General features: G+C 38.6%; 1 protein-coding gene across 3 annotated transcripts in view; it reads right to left on the bottom strand.

Annotated features, from left to right (window-relative positions):
* Positions 1 to 12,253, bottom strand: part of DCLK1 (doublecortin like kinase 1) — a 237,143-nt gene that overhangs the window by 119,421 nt on the left and 105,469 nt on the right. For all 3 annotated transcript variants that reach the window (XM_039696612.1, XM_039696610.1, XM_039696615.1), the window contains exon 4: positions 2,520 to 2,619. In XM_039696612.1, the coding sequence (XP_039552546.1) occupies positions 2,520 to 2,619 (100 nt within the window). The remainder of the gene's footprint in view (positions 1 to 2,519; positions 2,620 to 12,253) is intronic.

Below are 12,253 nucleotides of genomic sequence, written 5' to 3'. Positions count from 1 at the left end.
TCCCAGCCAACTACCTACATGCAGCTACCTGCATAGGTAGTGTTAGCAAAATGCATCCCACTACAGGTGATTGGCTCCCCAACTCCCAAGTTTGCCTTCTGCTCGCCTGCTTGCCTCTGGTATCAGGAGTTCTAAACCCAGACCACAAAACAATGGCATTTCTCTTCCTCCCTGAGAAGTAACTCCCAAAACCCCAGAACCCTGATTATTTATAAATTTCTCCTCTCAACTTTTCTTTCCTGTCTTCAAATTTTGTTTCTTTACTCCTCCTGCTGCAACACCTTCACTGTTATTCTCATCATCTGGCTGAACCTGGAGGATACTGGACGGATGTAGTGACAAGCCAGTAGAGTGTTGTTTCAAAATGCTTTTCAGGGTAGCAGAGACAGGCTTTACCAGCCCTGCACAGCTGGACAGCACTTCCTAATACTTGTAATGTTCTTAGATTAACTATGAGGAATGCACAGACACACTGTGATCACACAAACTTCATTTGCCAAGCAAAACAAGTTAAAAGTTCCATTTTTTAAAAAATATTCTCTCCAACTATTGCTCCTGCTTAGAGAAGGCTGACCAGATGCATATCAGTTGGTACATCATCTATTATTGGCAAGCAACCTAAACAAGTTCTCTGATATCAAACCTCCTGAAAAAGATAGCAAACTTGATGTACAGTTCTCAAAGGGATTAGAGAAATACTCTGAAATCTGATTTTCTCCCCTTTCTTCATTTCTACAGGAAAAAAATGTGAGTGTTCACTGCATCGTTACCTGATAGAAAAGTAAACACTACAAGTAGTAGCTAAGGTTGCATTTTCAGCACAGATTTTAAGGATTTCTCTTTTTTTAAGATCAGTAAAAAATGGTTTTAAGCACCAAAGTTTCAGACAAGGATACTGTTGATATGTCAAAGACTAAGCAGACCAAAGACTAAGCAGATTCAGGCTATGTCTGTACTTTGGCACTAGACCTCCAAAAACCAGCTACGTAATTCCAAAAGGGATTTAAGCAAATCTATTTTCAGCATTTCTTGCATCTTTGCTGGAAAAACTGCCACAGGGTTCACTGTGAGGAGACACTGGGCAGCCACCAGTGTCATCCTTCAGATGAGAGAAACAAGTGAATCCATGCTACACACACAGCTATCCAGGTGTCCTCTCCTTAGAGGCAAGGACAAGCATTCCCATTGTCCTTGGCACAAAGCCACCTGGGAAATTCCTCTGCTGGTCAAATGTCCCTTCACCTTTCTAATTCCCATTCTAAAGCTACTTTTAGCTACTTTTCCCACCATTGGTACATTTTGCCTAAGAGTCAACTACAGCAATTTCATTAGTGCAAAGTGGAGATCTGGTGTTCTGTTTTAATTTTTATTTCCATATTATAAGGTCCTCTAGAGGAATGCAAAATGTGTTCTTGCTTCTGTCTGTGCCTGACACTAAAGGTCATTCCTGTGCCCAGAAGACACCTTTTTCAGAATCATCCTTCAACTCACAGTGTCAGGTCTGCACAAGTTGCTGCTTTCTGCTCCTACACAGGCTAATGGAGCATTTTTCTGGATCTAAAGAAATCAAGAGGCCCTCCAGCTTCACAGATTAGTCAGAAAAATAGAATTACACCATCTCAAAATGTGAAAGCATAATTACATCAAAACCATGATGAAATGGTGACACTAAGCAGGTACACATATAATGTGTGAAGTGGTTACTACTGTAACAAAATCTTATTTGATTCTTCAGCTAAGTGTTCTTTCAGACCTTTGATAGTATAAAAAAAATTAGAGATTTTGATAGCAACGGATTAAAAAGATACCATGGATGGAAAAAGAGTGTGGAAGCAATAAAACTTTTGCTGTGTCTTGTTCCGCACAAAAATAAATTCAATGTTGTTGGCAGCTTTGTTTGTTTGAATGCAAAAAGCCTATAGTTAGTTTTTCCTTCTTTTTCCTTACAACTGTGATTCCCAAGTCAGGAATATTCTTTGTAACAATAAAGGTATCTGAAAACAAAACATGTAGTTTCCTTAGAGGATTACATACACTGATTTCATTATTGTATTAGTCAGCCTCTGGAAAACAGAGAACTCATTGAATTTTCTCAGATGACTTTGTCTGCATTTGCTGATTACATTTACCTTCCATATAGAATTGCATCTGTTTTTCTTTATCACATTACTTGTGAATCATTAACTAAATCTCAATGGTAGATAGTGGAAGCCTGAGAAATTGTGATAAAGAAACAGAATAAATTCAAAACCAAAACATGAAAGGTCTTACCAAAAAATTAATTCCACCAAACACGACTTTTCATACAACATGTGAAAGTTGGGCTGATATCAAGTTTTGTGCTGCAATAGGCAGACAGCTTTATTGTTGCTTTCAGTTATCTTATTTTCAGTATTTTGAATTAAATATTTGTTCTATTTCTAAAATCAATCCAGGTGATACTACTTGAGTTTAATCACCATGATATAGAAATCTGCCCTTTACTCTCACTCGAAACATTTTTAGAAAATACATCTTACCACTTTCATCCAGCAAGAAATCATCCTGGTAACGGAACTTTTCTGGTCCACATGCAATAAAAATGTCATCATCGCCAAAAAAATCCTGAAGGCACATCACCTGCAAACAAAAAGGAAAGGAAAGCATAGCATGAAATACCTCACCATCAGAATTGTAACAATAAATCCCTCTTTGTCTCCATCTGCATGAAAATTCTTCACTTTTAATGGAATCAACAGGGCTTCATCCCCAGATAAATTTCAAAGCTGTGCTCTGACCATCTGTTACAAGTGAGAAACACTTTTATGGCCACTGCAGGGAAAGATAAGACAAAAAGCCATAACTGTCAGATTTATTACATGATGCATCAATGGTATGAGGTAAATGCCTTCTGTTTGTGCGCAAGGTACCATTCAGCACTTAGTGGGTAATTAATTTGCATTTCAGTTCACAGCTCCATCGTTTGGCTGCAATGAAACAAAGTTACAGCTTTGTATGCAGAATGAGATGCAGTGATTTCATCAAAATCTCTCTGACAGAGAATCAAACTCACATGGGTGAACTAAGCCTCCTCCACAAAGTCTCCCTCTGCCAGTCAATGTGAACTTCTCCTTGAAGGCACCAAGCTGAACAATCAAGTCAGATAAGCTGGGAATAATTCTTCTAGTACTGAGTAAAAGGATAAGTTCTTTCTACCCCATATATTAACAGTCAGGATTACATTGGTGTGCTTTTATGTCCCTACAGGAGATTTCAGAGACTTTATTACAGCCTTTTAGCTTCTAAAAGGGGCTTGGAAGAAAGGTGAGAACAGACTTTTTAGTAGGGCTTGTTGCAACAGGACAAGGGGTAATGGTTTTAAATTAAAAGAGGGAGGAGATAAGGAAGAAATTTTTTAAAATAAAGATAGTGAAACATTGGAACAGGTTGCACAGAGAGGTGGTAGATGCTCCATCCTTGGAAGCATTCTAAGTCAAGAGTTGGATGCAACTCCGAGCAACCTGATTTATTTGAAATGTCCCTGCTCATGGCAGGGATGTTGGAACTAGGTGTGCTTTAAGTCCCTTCCAACCTAAATCATCCTATTCTATGATTTCCTTGCAACAGCTTTTAGTTATTTTACAAGGCACTGCTCAACAATTCAATCTTTCCAATCATATGGAATCATATTGAACAAAGAATCAGTGACTTTTGCAAAAACTGACTTTGGACTTACTGATATATGTCTGACAAATTTAAAAAACAAATTAGATGTCTATCAATCTTTAAAACAAAAATACTTAATAAAGTCTGTTCTCACGTCACATTTTCAAGAAGATTCTAGAAGAGTAGATTTAAATATTTTTATATGAAGTTTTGTAATTAAATAGTGCACTGATGTTTGAACAGGCTAATTTCACAAATTGAGTTTCAAATCTAGAGTCAGCAAAGCAACACATCAACAGTATGTAAAAACTGACAAAACAGTTGAGAATAGTCCAGCTCATCTAAACCAGTCCCCTCAGAAAAAGCCTTTAAAGTCTACAAAAACACAAATGAAAGAATTACCTAATGAGATTTTGCCAGATTTTGGCATAAGAAGCACCCCTATCAGTCTGAAGTAACTGGAGTCTAGGGGTTATAAAAATCACACCATCATTCCCAGAAACATGCCTGAAGGCTTTGACATCCACAACAGTTATGAGCCTCTATAGCAGAAATGTCATAAAGAGGAAGAATAGAGGTACATGTTGTGACTTGCTTGTAGACTACTACTCATAATTAAAACAATTTTAAAGGAAGAACGTTAGCAAATTAAAAAACCCGAGGAAACAGAGAGAACAACTCGATGAAATAAATACCAAAATAAGAACAAAGGTTCTTCCTAAATTATCCTTCTCTTAAGCAATGCATATACTTTTAAATTCAGATCCATCACAACACTATTTCTATGACCACTGTCATCTTAACCCTACACACTACCTGAATACCACATCAAAAACGTAAATATTTTATAGAGCTTTATACCATGTTCCTACTCTGTTTATGTTCTATTAGTGTATCAGCCCCAGCAACATTTAAATAAACTCATTTGCTTCCCATCTTTTTTTTTTTGTCCACAAGACACATCCTGCCTATCTTCCCACCCCATACTCCCACCAAACTTCAAACATCTCTTCCCTTCAGTCAAGTTCCTCTGAAATTGCCACCTCTCCCACTGCATGTACAAAACTACTAATTTGCAGAATAACATTAAAAATCCTGTGATTTCCTTTCTGCTTCCCAAGTTTGACACACTTCTGGGGAGTGATAACTTTTCCATTTGTCTTTATACCAAGCAGAGTATTAGAATCAAACCAGTAATAAGCAACTCTAGGCACAAAGTTGAGCTATTTTGACAACAAACATGAACACAAATTAAATTCACATCTGAGACCAAAAAAAAGGATTTAATAAAACCCAAAAATGCTTGGCTCTGCCCAGTTAAGAGGGTTTCTTTGAAGCCTAAACAATACATTAAAATTCAAGTAGCAGCACTTAACCAGGCTCAACTATGCCAATTTTTAAAGCATCGCAGGTTCAATCAGTGCAATTTAAATGCAAATAAGAAAGCAAATAAGATTAACACACACAAAAAAAATTGTGCTTAGATATCTTTGGGTTTTATTAAACTTTACACTTAAAATTTGAAGTGTTCTTATGCTTGCCTCTTTTCTCCTTGCCCTCAGTTTCATACTCTGTATGCAAAATAACAGCTTTTCTTGCCTCCTGAAATTTTAATAATTTTGGAATTATAATTATAGCCCTTAGAAAGGTTATAGCAAGATCACAATTTCCTTTCAAATCCATCTTCTTCCAGAGTAACTTCTCTTAAGGTTTCCAGTACCTTTTCATACTGCTATTGGAAGCCCTGAGCTGTCCTTCACTGTCTGCATTTTCCATCCCTTCTGTCTCTGCATCCCTGACCCTCTCTGCAAGTTCACACTCCTCAGCAGTTAAATTAAAAGGCATCTGACACATACACAGCATCCCCTTTCAGGCTTTTTTGGAGAGAAATCTGCAAACACTTTCCATTCACACCCAGTCATCAGCTAAGCAACAGGACCTGCTTTTTATTGCCCATTTTCACTTTTGGAGAAGATGGCTCCTAAAAAGTTACAGTTTAGAAGATCAAGAACTTTTATCGCCTAAACTGGACCATACAAGTGTTTTAGAGGTCAGTGTGCTCTGTTGCATGTGAAACGCTTTAAAATTAGTCAAGTTTTTAAACCAAAATATTACAAAAGCCTCCCTTGGACTTTTCTGTTGTTTTCAAGGCACAGAATCCATCTTCTTTTTCACAAATAAGGTTTTATTTCTCACAGGGTGGGAAACAAAATCAATGCAGGAGCAGTCAAATGCACATCTTAAAAAGAAAATGAAAATATATTGTCTGCCTTACACATGGTACTAAATACTCTGTGATTCTTTTTAACAAAGATCTTTTTGGTAAAGATGTTATTTAACATAAATGGTGTCTTTCTTACACTTTGTAAGGGAATGACTAAATAACAGTAGCATTAGCAGAGGCCTGGACGTGCTTGGATGGGTGGTGAGAAAGACAAATCGATCACCAGCACAGGCTTTGGTTATAGGCAAGCCACAAAAATAAAACTCGTTGACCTGGCCACAACCACAAAAACAGAGGAGGCAGAAGATTTGGTCATGCCTAAAGTCCCCATAGTAAGATGTACACAGTGAAGCCTGGATTCCACACAAATCATCATTTCCCTAGTAAACAACTTACAGTGGAAAACACAGGTGTATACCTAGAAAGATTCCCAAATAATTTGTACCTCGGTAGCTGTTATTGTGCTTTGACTCTCTAGTCAAAGCAGCACAGCAGCTGTGTCCCCAGAGGGGACCGGGGGGACCTGGATGGGCCAGGCTGCCAGAGAAGCACAAAGGACATCAACGGAGCTGTCCCAGAAGGAGAACAGGGAGGAAGAGCAGCAAACTTTTCTTCCAGCCCAACCTCAGGACTGGCTCTGCACCATATGCACTACATACTATAGGCATTTTGAAAAATTATCTTCACTTTTCCCTTTTTGTTTAAACAGGCAAGCATTTGGAACCAAAGAGAAATTTCCTAACTACTATGGGGACTTTGACAGGCCTGAAACATTAAATTTCACCTCTTTCTAGATGGTCTCCTTCTTATGGAGACCCTCGTTCTTATACACACAAAAGACTTCAGAAATTGTGCTTCACATTGTGGAGTGCACAAGGCCCAAGAACAGCAGCTCATAGAGCCAATACCTGGTTATATTCCCACACCAAAAGAAAGAAAGGATAGCCAGGAGTGGTTTGGAGGAGGTGCAGAGGGAGAGAGAAAGGGAAAGGAGAACACAGGGGAAAAAGAGGGAAAGGCAAAGGGAAGAGAAAGAAGAGGGAGGGAATCAAGGACAGAGAGAAGGATGGAGAGAGTGATTGGATCAATCCTTTCAGTAAAAGCATGAAATGAAAGTTAGAGACACAATCTTCTTTTACAACTGCCGTATTCTGTCTGTGTTCAGGAACCTTTTAAATTCACATTTTCAAAGAAATCCGCAAAAAAAACCCCAGAACTGAATTATTTGTGTATATCAGTCACAGAAAATTGAACACTTCTCTATTATTTTAAAGTTGACCACACATCAAGTTAATGCTGAAACACTGATATTAAAAAAAAAAAATAAAACCATTCAGAAAACAAAATTTTCCACTGCATTCAGGAACAGTTCATAGCACCAGCACATTACACCACAACCACCATGATTACTATCTCACTTCTTTGTGATAATTTCCATATTACTGGGTTCTTGGACAGGAAAGAAGGAGGGAGTATTCTGTGTGTTTGTCTTCTTCTAACAGAGACTTAATTTGACTTAAAGCTGAAAGCTGTTTTGGATGATCAATGAGAAAACCTCAAGCTGGCATGTCCTGAGGCATCGTGGCTGCTGGAGAGCTGGAAAGAAAAGTGAGGACAAAGAAATGAGGCGGTTAAAGCAATAGAGATGCAGAAGGCTCTCAGGAAAACTCAAGTGATAAGTGGGTATAGGGCTTTACGAAAAGCAAAAGAGAAGTAAAGCATGGCAAAAGGGAAATATGAGGCATTAAGGAAGAAGGAGACAGGGGCTGCCAGCCAGGAGCACACACAGAGGGTGACAGAGGGGCAATTGAGTCTAGAGAGGAAGGAACAGTCCAAAGGAGGGGGCAGGCAGAGAGTCAGTGGCAACTGCCTTCCAGCCTTCACCCCATGATCAGCCAGATGGGAAGTTTTAAATCTGTTTTAAAGTAGCCTTTTTGAACCTTAAACAATCTCATGTTGAGTTTGATTACCACTTCTCTGATAGTGAAAAAAGACACTAAAAACTGTTTCATCCTTGGAAAAACCTCAGTGTTTAAATGACTCATGATTTTAGGACTGACTCATTAATTTTGTGTCAAGTTTTATGAGTTTTATTACAGAGCTCATTTTCATTTTCCAGCTACTTTTGGCTCACTCAGACTCAATGTTTAATTCTTAGGTAGGTCTCTTCAGTTATTCATGTCAAAGGAGCTCACTATACCTCTCTACTACTATTTTTCTTCTTTTATTTTGCTTCTGGCTGATTTTTCAAGTTAAAAAAAAAATAAAAGCCCCTCTTAAGATTCAACTTAGATCTTTACTAGTATTTTCCCTTAATTTTTCTCCTTAACCAAACTACATTTTCCACTAACCACTACCTTTGCAGTACTTACCCACTCTTTATCTATTGCTTCATGAAGCAATATCTCAGATACTGAGTGTGTCTCACTGACATCTATCCTGGAAGTCACTAACAAGTCTCATGACAGCTGTGAATATTCCTGAGAGCTTATAAATAATAGAACCACAAAACGGTTTGGGTTCCAAAGGACCGTGAATTTCCTCTAGTCCAACCCCCTGAGTAGAGATATCCTCCACTAGACCAAGTTGCTTAGAGCCCTGCCACTGATCTTTAACATCACCAGGGGTGATGGGGCATTCAAAACTTCTTTGGGCAACCTGTTCCAGTGCCTCACCACTCTCACAGTAAAGAATTTCTTCCTAATAGCTAATCTAAACCTACCCTCTTTTAGTTTAAAAAACATTTCAAACCATTTAAAACCTTTTGTCCTATTGCAACAGGCCCTGCCACAAAGTTTGTCCCCAGACTTCTTGCAGGCACGCTTATGTTCTCAAAGGCTGCTATAAGGGCTGCCCACAGCTTTCCCTTCTCCACGCACAACAACCCCCACTTCTCTTGGTCTTTCTTCATATGTCAAGTGCTCCAGCCCTCTGATCATTTTTGTGGCACTCCCTTGCAGGTCTCAGGAGAGCAGAGTAGAGGGGGAAAATCAGTTCCTAGTCCTAGCAGAAATGCAGTATCAGAAGAGACCTCCTGATTTACTCCATTTATCTCCCAGCATCTCATATTAGCTTTGTTCAGTTTTGTACCATACTGCTTATTGTGTAGAGCTCCGTTCAGAATATAGACCAGTAAAACAATCAACTGTTAGTCACACACAAGGATTTCACAGCTTCAGGAAAATCAGAAATTAATCATTCCATACAGCTTTTTAGGTAATTTCTGTGAAATGAGAAATCCAAGCATATCGATATGGCCTTTTGGGGTAGGGAAAGATAATATACCTATTCTTTCTAAATGCATTTGATAGCAAGTCCAGTTTATTCTTCCCTTTCTTCAAGGAATCTCAGGCCCTCCCTTCTTTCTGAGGAAAAGGAATTATACCTCAGCTGGAATTCACAGACCATCACATTTGAATATTTCCTTCAAGGTTAAGGCAAGTCTATTTCTCTTCCTTTTGGCGCAGACTCTGAGGCTTTTATTCATACCCTTTCACATTTATCTGTCATTACACACATGCCATTTCTGGAGAGCCAGTCACCTACAAAAAATTTAATTTATCATCAGTGTATATGCACTTCCTCTCTCAGCTTCTGATCCAAGTTCTCTCCTTAGGTGGTGGCTCAGCTGAAGCCATTGGGAAGTATCTGCTACACATTCCCAAAGTTAAACAGCACCAAATTCATTCTTTGCTGTTGGAGTGAAATCTCCATGGTGACAACTGCATCGTCAAGCTGTGAGAGCTTTTCAGTGAAGAAGAGCATTTTATCATGAGATTCTCATTACAAGAGTGCCCTCTGTAAATGAAGAGGAGATGGTACCGTGGGGGTTTCTGTAAATGAAGAGATGTTACTGCAGGGGTTCGAGCTGGCTGGAGCTGCTGTTTGCCAATTGGCCCGTGTGGCCGCATTGCAGATTAATGTCTCTTATTGTGTGTGTTTCCCCCCAAATCAGGTGAACACAACACACCATCATAGCTAAAATCACAAGAATTTTCATCCTCAAAAGCAGCAGAAATAGCTTGTTCTCCTGCTGGGTGACAGGAGCAGAGGGAAAGCAAGCCAGCATTCCTGTGCCCCTGCTTCACATGCCTCACACATATTTGTCCCCTCAGCTGCATGTTGGTCAGTGCTGGCTCAGGACCCACTGCTCTTCATTTTGCTTCCTCTGCCACCAATACAGAGGTTTCTCTCCCTTTGTGACTGCTGAAGATGTGGTATCAGTCTACTTCTACAAAGTGTTTATTCATCGACATCCATTCTGTGAAATACACAGCTTAGCCTGTATGATCTTTATCAGACTTGGGGAAAAAAAAAAAAACCTGACAGAAAAATCACCTACTTTCTTCAGTTAAAATATGTGCTCAGTAAAATATGTCTTTCTTGGTGAGTAAAGTATTTCATAAGGACATGAAAACCTTTCTACACTGTGCTTTATACACTAATCTTAATATACTGTTTTACCTCACTAATATACTTTTCTGGTTTGCACTAAATGGCACACCTAGAGAACCAGTAAACTTAAATTAGGTTTTTCAAATGTCCCATCACATTCCTGTTGAGAAACAAGTTCACTTTGTGACAAGCCCTTCTTAAAAGCTTTCACCTTAATCCTTTGAAAATCAGATAAAGAGAGGAGAAAGTTTGCAGTTCTAATGCACAGAAACTACTATACTTTGGCTCAAAACATTATGTAAAACCTAAATAATTTCCCTGTTAGACTCTAATTTAGTAAACAAGCTTCTTTGTTAGAGAAGTTGAGGAAAGCAACAGACACCTCATGGGCTTACGTGTAACGACAATACTGAGAAGCACTCGGATTCATGAAAGGTTTCTCTACAGGAACCCCCAACATGGCCACTTGAGACTCCTCCTATCAAAAACTGCTTCATGGCAGACAGGACAAAAGCCATGAGAACGTGCCTTTTGCACTGGAGGAGACTGAATCCCACTAGTCACCATAAAATCCCACAGCAACTGCACAACAGATCAGCATTATGGACAATTCAAACAACAGAACAAAGTTTGTACAGGAACAGAGAAGAAAAAACTCTCCTCACACATTTAAAATAAATTCTTCTTAAACAGAGGATGTTTCTTCAGGACAATCAGACATTGATAGGACGGCTGATTTAACAGCAGAAGATATAATTAACGGGCCAATGTAAGAAGAGTTAAGGCTTGATAGCAGAATTCAACTAGATCTGGATTATTTTTGTTTCTTTTGCCACATTCATGTGTTTTCCCTTACGAGCTGCAATACAACACTACCGTTTAGTGGTCAGACACATCAAGTGCGGACTCCAGCAGCCCACCTGGCTCTTTTCTCCAAACAGGTGGCAACTATTTGCTAACACTGTATTCACATAACCCTAGGAAACAGGAAATTAATATTACTCTAATTTCTGATCCCTTGGCAAAATAAAACCTTGACTTCAGGTTCTTGAATAAGGCCTTTTAAAGGTACTAAAACCGTTTTGGAGACTGACTTTCAGAATGCGTATGTACAAGGGAAACAACTTACCCAGCTTGAAAAGCTGGGTTTTGCTGAAAAAGATACCATGCCCCCGTGAGCCTTTTGTTTTTTTTATTATGACTGAATCCTGCTCTTAAATACTCAGAAAAACTAAGTTCAGAATATGTTGTCCATTATTTAAATCCTTGTATGGTTAATATTCTCTTTGTCAAGATGGTATGTACTTTTACTTCATCATTCACATAATTGTATTCCTGTAATTGCACTCGCACAAAAGCAGCTGATTTCAGAGCAGTCTCTTAAACTATCTTAATCACTGGTCAGTGTGCTCTTCAAAAAGCAGTGACACTTGCAAGATCATTGGCTGAAGAAGGCCTTTGTATAAATGTCTTTCTTATAAAAGAAAATCCCACAATTTGAAGGCCATGTAGTAAAAAACCCAAACTGCTCTTCAATCACCAATCACAAGCAAGAATATTATTTTTAATTCAACTGGAATAACACTACTTTCTAGAACACCACTGAAGATATATTAAAAAAAATAAATCCACAGCTTTGTTCTGTTTGCTGTGAACATGAGAGCACTGGACTACTTTCTCATGCCTGTATTCAAAGTTTTTCAAATATGCAAAAACAACCAGTTATAAATTTTCATTGTTCATATTTCATGACAAATTTTCACTGATGATCCTCCTATTTGCTTAGAGCAGCTAAATGAAGAGGCAGAGACCAGCTAGGTGAAACAAATTCATTCAAAAGAAAAATGCAGTCAGGTGCCAATTTCTGAAAATTATAATTACAGGTCTGGAGATAAGAAGAAAACACCTTTCAAAAGTACAGACAAAAATGTTTTTCAGGGCAAGCTTTTAGTGCTAGGTGAAATGAATAGTTTTGCTTAGTGATGTTCA

The sequence above is a fragment of the Passer montanus genome, unplaced genomic scaffold (assembly GCF_014805655.1).
Source record: "Passer montanus isolate IOZ18808 unplaced genomic scaffold, ASM1480565v1 scaffold99, whole genome shotgun sequence".
NCBI classification, from domain to species: domain Eukaryota; kingdom Metazoa; phylum Chordata; class Aves; order Passeriformes; family Passeridae; genus Passer; species Passer montanus.
Note: the sequence above shows the minus strand (reverse complement) of the source record. Positions and strands in the feature narration are given on the sequence as shown.